The sequence below is a fragment of the Vollenhovia emeryi genome, unplaced genomic scaffold, assembly GCF_000949405.1.
Source record: "Vollenhovia emeryi isolate VEMERY1.0 unplaced genomic scaffold, V.emery_V1.0 DF940254.1, whole genome shotgun sequence".
NCBI lineage: Eukaryota > Metazoa > Arthropoda > Insecta > Hymenoptera > Formicidae > Vollenhovia > Vollenhovia emeryi.
The window spans coordinates 2262-9750 of record NW_011966112.1 but is presented as its reverse complement, the minus strand read 5'-3'; the positions used below and the strand labels follow the sequence as shown (position 1 = coordinate 9750).

At 51.8% G+C, this 7489-nt stretch overlaps 3 protein-coding genes across 3 annotated transcripts; all 3 read left to right on the top strand.

Annotated features, from left to right (window-relative positions):
- The first annotated feature begins 408 nt into the window (after positions 1-408).
- LOC105556180 lies at positions 409-884 on the top strand. The gene is made up of 2 exons (XM_012003260.1): positions 409-582; positions 675-884. Exons 1-2 carry the CDS (start codon positions 433-435, stop codon positions 882-884), a joined length of 360 nt encoding a protein of 119 aa, XP_011858650.1. The 5' UTR covers positions 409-432.
- A 3064-nt stretch (positions 885-3948) lies between these two features.
- LOC105556182 lies at positions 3949-5543 on the top strand. Its single transcript, XM_012003263.1, has 3 exons — positions 3949-4347; positions 4406-4723; positions 4770-5543. Exons 1-3 carry the CDS (start codon positions 3949-3951, stop codon positions 5541-5543), a joined length of 1491 nt encoding a protein of 496 aa, XP_011858653.1.
- A 491-nt stretch (positions 5544-6034) lies between these two features.
- LOC105556181 lies at positions 6035-7000 on the top strand. The gene has a single exon (XM_012003261.1). The coding sequence runs from the start codon at positions 6035-6037 to the stop codon at positions 6998-7000; it is 966 nt and encodes a 321-aa protein (XP_011858651.1).
- The last annotated feature ends 489 nt before the right edge of the window (positions 7001-7489 follow it).

Below are 7489 nucleotides of genomic sequence, written 5' to 3'. Positions count from 1 at the left end.
GAAGAGACATTTGATGAACAAAATGTGGACGATGAGAGTTTATTGGATAGAAGTGAAAGTATTGAAATAAGGCAAAATACTGAAGAGCTTGCTGAAAATTTTGAATCAACAATTCCATATTCCTGAACAACGGCCATCCTCTACAGATACCGAAGTTTCTATGGCCAGCTCATCTAAAACGGATTTTCTGGAGAAGCCGGAGAAGTCTGGAAGCAGTTGTGCGTCTCAGAGTAACAGTAGTAGAAAAGCAGGTAAGAGAGTAAAGTAAAAAATGATTTATTCTTAAGAAAAAATTAGTTATTGTACATATAAATTTTATTTTGTCATTTTGTTTTAATTTGCAGATAATTATCTTTCCGATCTCGTCAGCACATATCATAATGAAACAAAAAAGAATTAAAAGAACTGAATAGCAAACTAGATTTTTGCTTAATGAATCAGGAGAAATTACATAGGTATATACTTCCGGGTGAAAAAGTTACCAAAAGACCTACAGGATTCCCTTCACTTCCGGTTCAATCTGAACAAGAGCTACATGCTTTGGAAAAATTTTTAGCTAATGACACAAATTTATCGGCGGCAGTAAGTTTTTCTGTTTTTATCGTGTGTGTTTGGCAAAGGTAATATCTACGTTTTAAATTAATTATGTATTAATTTTTTATTTCTTTCCGCAGAGTATGTATCTTGGAAGATTTATGGACAAAAATAGTCTGGACAATTCAGTCCGGAAATTTTTACGAAATGTTCTTAGTAACGATGTGGCAAATAAATTCAGCTTTCAAGGAGCCAAGGGAAAACAAAAATTTGAGGTACTGAAGACATGGGAACTTGTTCTAGGTGAGCAAAAGTACACCCCCTCGTGGCAAGCCACCTTGACGTGGTGAGGGGGCTTGTAGGCGAGAGTGTGTCTAGAAGCCGCTGTGTGCCGTTTTAGGCATCGGCGGTTTCGGTGACGGGCTCTCGCCGACTAAGAGCTTTCCCCTGAAAAGGGGAAACAAGGAGCCCGGCGACTCCGGTCTCGGCACTGCTCTCCGCTTTAGGAGGACAGGGTCGAGACCATTCGCCGGTAGGGGATGAGGTACCCTGACTTCAAACCTCCGGCTTCCGGGGCCGATAGAGGGGAGCTTGCTCCACCCACCGGACCGGGTCGTCTCCCCCTCGATCGCATTGCACGCCGGTGTTCCGGCAGGCGGCTGGGATTCGGGGGGAGGCCACCGTCTCCATTGCACGCCGGTGTTCCGGCAGCGGGCTCGTCGTGGACGTGCTCGCGGGCGGGGGAGAGCCGGATCCCGGAGGCAACAGGACGTGGTCCTGGCCGAAGGGTGGGCCGGAAGCCCCACGGAGGCCACCCTCCCCGCGGTTGATTCGGACGTGGTCCGTCTCTTCCGGGGGGAGGGGCCGGACCTCCGCGGTAAACTGGGTGGTACCCAGGATCCGCGGAGCGGGCCGGAAGACTGACGGGGGTCGGGGCCGCTCGGACGTTTCCGAGGCGGGGTCCGATCGCCCGGAAGACCCTGGGGGCAGCTGGGAATTATTCCCAGGCGGGGCCCCGGGGTCTGGAGCGTTGGGTGGCAAGTCAGCCACCCAACACCCGCTCGCCGTCGTGAACCCGTCAACCCCTGTGTCTGGGGCCGACGCACAGTGGTCTGGAACGGACAAACACTTGTTCAAAATAGGCTACAGGTCGTATTTCTTAACCGATTTTAATGTTCCTTGAACAGAAATACTCGGAAATAAATTCTGAAGAGAACTGTGAGAGCCGAATTTTGATTTTTTGTGTTGGTGCAAAAATATGTAAGAAAAAGTGTGTTAAACTAGCACTTTTCGACTAAATTATTTTTTATCTGACTCCAAGCTACTTTAACAACCTTACTATCGATGAAAATCAATACTGTCCCATCATAAGAAACAAAATAATTCAATAATAATTTAACTTAATTGTTATTAACAAATTATTGAAAGAAATTATGGTTCCTCGTGCTTTATCACAGAAATAATTAGTTTATTAACTTAATTGGTCTAAAATTACTATAATAATGATTTCTAACAAAACTTGATTGTAAACTAACAATATCCATTATTATAAACAATCAAATAAACAAATAGTAATTTTTAGATTCCTTATTTCAAGGTATTTTAAATTAATATATGAATTAGTTACACGTGGAATCATAATTTACACAATTATTTACAACATTACACACGCGCGCGCGAGCATGATCAATGATTTGATTATATTTTTGTGTGTTGGTTATTAACAACAAATTTACATTGTTAACGTAATTCTAATATCTATTGACTCATAATTCTACGTGTAACTAATTCATATATTTAAAATACCCAGGAACCTAAAAATTACTATTTGTTTATTTGATTGTTTATAATAATGGATATTGTTAGTTTACAATCAAGTTTTGTTAGAAATCATTATTATAGTAATTTTAGACCAATTAAGCTAATAAACTAATTATTTCTGTGATAAAGCACGGGGAACCATAATTTCTTTCAATAATTTGTTAATAACAATTAAGTTAAATTATTATTAAATTATTTTGTTTCTTATGATGGGACAGTATTGATTTTCATCGATAGTAAGGTTGTTAAAGTAGCTTGGAGTCAGATAAAAAATAATTTAGTCGAAAAGTGCTAGTTTAACACACTTTTTTCTTACATATTTTTGCACCAACACAAAAAATCAAAATTCGGCTCTCACAGTTCTCTTCAGAATTTATTTCCGAGTATTTCTGTTCAAGAAACATTAAAATCGGTTAAGAAATACGTCCTGTAGCCTATTTTGAACAAGTGTTTGTCCGTTCCAGACCACTGTGCGACGTCCCGCTGCTGGGGCGTGCGGCCTGGCATAAGGGGGGGGCGGGGAAGTGGCGACGAGCGGGGCGTATGTGGTGCGTGAATGGAACACGGCTGGCTGCCGGGGGAAATTCCTCGAAGACTAACCAAGGGGGGAGTAGTAAACCCCCCGACCGGGGGCGAGCGGTGACGTCTGTACCTGACCTCTGCCGTGGGCTACGTGGGTGCGTAAGTCCAGAACAATCTGGCAAAAACCACAGGAAGCGGCAAATTAAACGTGGGAAAACCGCTCCCGCTCGCCTGACTGGAGCCTATTCGAGGGGTGAAGCCGGCACGCTGGGCGTGTGTATGGAGGGGCGGTTGGCCGCCGACCCCTCATACCCTTACTGGGGGGGGGTATATTCCTCGGTGGACTGTAGCCCGGGGGCGAGGTAAGCGGCCGGTCGGACGGTGCGCGCCTTGCCTCTGGGGTGAGTATAAACCTTTGCATAATAGTGGTCCTGGCCGTCTCCAGAGACATTTTTAATTAGAGTCACTAGGCGCAATAGGACCGGCCATCCGACAAACAGCTTCCCTGCTTCGCGCCTCATAATTAGGGTTGATTACCCCGGGGGACAGATCCCCCACCGCGGTGGGGGTCCCATGGTGGGCGAACCCGGGTAACACTAGAATACCTGCCAATATGTTTTCCTCAAACACACAAAACCCAGATGCGAAGGTTAAGGCGAATAAGGGCGGCCCTCATGAGCGAGGGATCCGAGAATCCAAGGGAGAGGGATCTCGAGATCGAGAGTCCCGAATTACGGCATGGAGGTGGACGATCCTGCTATCCCGTCAACATCCAAGGACAGGACATCTAAGGACAAGAAGAAGCCGCTAGTAGGACCGAAGAGTTTTAAGAGAGAGCAAGAACTCTTGAGGAGACACGGTATCGTCGACGATGAAATCATAGACGTCGAAGGCTCCGACACCGATCTATGCGAGTCGGAGAGCGAGGTGGAAGAAGAGCCCTAGAAGAGAGGCCGTGGAAGACCACCGACCACTGGCAAGGGGTTCCTGATAAAGCAGAGAAGAGCCGCGGCAAAAGAAGTCCAGCGGCTCAAGGAGGAGGCGAGGCGTATCAAAGAGACCACGAGGTGCATGGAGGCACTGGTCTCCGATCAGATCTCCGCAGAGATAGTGGAGAATCTGGACGTGATTGAGAAGGTAGCAAAGAGGTCTAAGAACCTCAAGGGCACCTTCGTTCGCAAGTTGCACAAGTCGGTGACTGTCTTGAAGGCAGCGTCGAGGGCACTCGCTGCAAGGACCTTCCCAGCCCTTGAGGGGGACATGACGGAGATGGACAGGAGATGCGCAAGAGGATCCAAGAGCTTGAGAGCGAGGTGGCCAGGCACAGCCACCACAACGCGCACCAGAGAAGAACCCAGTGGCGGAGGGGAAACCGACCAGGAAGAGGAGGCGCGTCCGTACGCTGGAAATATCACTGGAAGACGAGAACGACCCTCCGGCCCGGAAAGAAGAGGATTTGGTACTGCCAAAGTACTGCATGGAGGAAGACTTTGAGCCTCCTCCTCCGGCGTTGAGGCCAAAAATCCAGGGACGACAAGCCGAGATCCCGGCCCCATCGATCGAAAGGACTCTGGAGGACGCTAGAAAGGTATTAGAGGGAGTCTGCCTTGAAAGCGTAGTCACGGACGACCCTATGGACACCGTGAAGAACTTGGAGAATCTGATAGTCAGATGCGAAGGCATCAAAGCCACGTTGCCGACAGTCAGGAGCGAGAGGAAGCAGGATGCAGACAAGCCCTCCAAAGCAGCGGACAGTCACGACGGAAATGCCCAACCCAAACCGAGGGTGGTGGCTGTAGAAGCTGTGAACGTCCAAATTAAGAGGACCCGAACGCCACAAAGAGCGGTGACCAAAAAAAGGCACCAACACTGGCGTTGGCAAAGCTGACCAGGCTAAAAAGGATGGCAGAGAGGAGACGGCCAAACAGAAACAAGCCCTGGCCTCGCAGCCGGCCCCGAGAACCGCAGACTCGTGGGTAGAGGTAGTGAAGAGGGGAAGCAGGAGAAATGCGGCAACGCAACCGGCTGCATTGCAAAAGCCCACGACGCTGCCGAAGAAAACGCAGGGTCTGCAGGGCAAGGAGACGAAGGGCGGAACGGACAAACCAACGCCACAAAGCGCGAAGACCGTCGCTACAAAAACGGCCAGGAGAAGAAATCCTAGGACCCAGGCCGTGGTGCTAACGGCTCCCCCGACACTATATGGCGAGTGTATGGGGCAGCTAAAGGCCCAGATAAAACTAGAGGATTACGGCATCCAAGGCGTAAAGCCGAGACGCTCCATGATCGGAGCCCTGGTATTTGAGATACCAGGGGAGGGCGCTAAGGACAAAGCCGTGGCCTTATCCGACAAAATGAAGTCGGTACTGGTAAACAGAGAGGGGGTTAAGGTGACTCGCCCCCAAAAGATGGCAGAACTCAGGATAAAAGACCTGGACGATTCCATCTCGGAAGAGGAAGTCAGAGGAGTCGTCGCCAGGGAAGCTGAGTGCGACCCGACGGACGTCAGGGTCGGAAAGATTAGGGTGGCCCCGAATGGACTCGGCACGGCCTGGGTGCAGTGCCCATTGACAGAGGCAAAAAAGGTCTCGGCCAAGAGACGCATTCGCATCGGATGGGTAATAGCCCGCGTGGAGATACTGGAAGCGAGGCCTTTGGTCTGCTAGAGATGTCTCGAGCGCGGGCACGTCAGAGAGCAATACCGCAGTGCCAAAGATAGGAGCGGCAACTGCTACCGGTGCGGTGACGAAGGACACCGGGCACAGGAATGCTCAAAGGAGCCCATGTGCCCGGTGTGCAAGGATAAGGGACTTCCGCACAAACACAAGGCGGGAGGACTAGCCTGCCCCCTCCCCTCAAAGAGGGAGCAGAAAAGAAGGAGACAGGGCAACGACACCCAGACGGCGGGGGGAAAGGGCCAGCCCACTCAAGAAGCCCCAACCGCACGAGAGGATCCATCACCTAAGGAGGTCAGCAAGGATACGGAGATGGAAATAGACGTCGAAGAGGCACGAGACACTCCGACGGAAGAAGAAGAGAGACACGGCCAGGAGGAGGCTGGGAAGCTAGGGCCTTCACAACGCGGGACCCAGTAAGGAGGGTGGTGCAGGTCAACCTGAACCACGCTCGCCAAGCGCACGACCTCCTGGCGCAGTTCATGGCTGAGCGTGGTTGCGGGTTGGCAGTCATCGCGGAGCCACTCAAAGGTCCGAAACATCCCTGCTGGCTTTACAGCAAGAATGGGAGAGTGGCTCTGCATTGGAGGAGAACCGCAGAAAAGAGCACTCCGTGCTCGAACGCGAAAACGGGCAATGGATGGGCGAGCATCAAATGGGGTGGAATCACGATTGTAGGCGTCTACCTCAGCCCCAATCTGGCCCGAGTGGAAGTGGAAGACCGGTTGGAAGAACTGGAGACCTTTGTCAGGGGACTCCTTCCGGGCCCGGTCCTCGTCGCCGGGGACTTCAATGCGAAGTCAACGCTTTGGGGTTCCCGGCGGCGAGACGTGAAGGGAGGGGAGGTGGAGGACTGGGCGGCACGCTTGGACCTCCACCTCCTAAACACGGGTACTACTAGCACCTGTGTGAGGCCGCAGGGGGAGTCCATCGTCGATCTGACATGGGCTTCCCCGGCGGCGGCAGGTATGGTGAAGAACTGGCGGGTGGCGGAGGAGTATGAGCTCCTCTCCGACCACCTGCCGATAGAATATGAGTTCGCCAGGCCGGACCAACGAGGCGAAGAGAGACCGGGTCGTCCATTAAGGTGGTCAATAAAGAAAATGGACCCGGACAAGCTGCTGGCGTCCCTGATGGCGGAAACGTGGGCGCCCTCACCACAGGAGGCCAGCATAGAGGAGCAGGCGAGATGGTTGCGGGAAGTGATGACCCGTGCCTGCGATTTCGCCATGCCGCGCGCCGCCTTCAGGGCGAATAGGAGAGTCTACTGGTGGTCCGAGGAAATCTCGGACCTCAGGAAGGCCGCAGTCAAGGCGATAAGGAGCGTCCTGAGGGCGAGGAGCAGAGCCGGAACCTCAAGAAGGGAGCTAGAGGCCCTATTGGAAATCAATAGGACCAAGAGGAGGGAACTCAGGGCCGCCATAAGAAAGGCGAAAGAGAAAGCCTAGGAAGAGTTGATCGAGACTCTAAACGAGGACCCGTGGGGGCGTCCATATAGGATCGTTATGGATAAACTCAACAAAGGGGCGGCCCCCACGGTCGAGGCGCTGTGCCCTGAGTTCCTGGGCGAGGTCGTCCGCGCGCTGTTCCCGGGAGAGGTCGACGAGGAAGAAGAGCGGGCCAACCGGGACGACGTGGAGCTTGAGTGGCAGGAGGGACTAGAGGTCTCAATGGAGGAGATGACGGTCGCCGCCAGGAAATTAAAAGCCGGAAAGGTTCCCGGCCCAGATGGCATTCCTGGGGCGGCTTGGAAGGTGGCGCTGGGGGAGCTCGCCGGATGGCTCTGCATGCTAATGAATGCATGCCTGAAGGGCTCCTTCCCAGACTTATGGAAGGAGGCTCGACTGGTCCTCCTGCCCAAGGCGGGCAAGCCACCGGACTTACCGGCCAGCTATAGGCCGATCTGTCTCCTGGACGAGGCGGGCAAACTTTTTGAG

Bases quoted from the DNA above. Each gene is read 5' to 3' on its own strand.
- LOC105556180 (XM_012003260.1), top strand. From the start codon at position 433: ATGAATCAGGAGAAATTACATAGGTATATACTTCCGGGTGAAAAAGTT. The intron at 583-674 runs GTAAGTTTTTCT...TTCTTTCCGCAG, and splicing joins ACACAAATTTATCGGCGGCA to AGTATGTATCTTGGAAGATT.
- LOC105556182 (XM_012003263.1), top strand. From the start codon at position 3,949: ATGGAGGCACTGGTCTCCGATCAGATCTCCGCAGAGATAGTGGAGAAT. The intron at 4,348-4,405 runs GTACTGCATGGA...CCAAAAATCCAG, and splicing joins GAGGATTTGGTACTGCCAAA to GGACGACAAGCCGAGATCCC. The intron at 4,724-4,769 runs GTGACCAAAAAA...AAAGCTGACCAG, and splicing joins CCCGAACGCCACAAAGAGCG to GCTAAAAAGGATGGCAGAGA.
- LOC105556181 (XM_012003261.1), top strand. From the start codon at position 6,035: ATGGCTGAGCGTGGTTGCGGGTTGGCAGTCATCGCGGAGCCACTCAAA.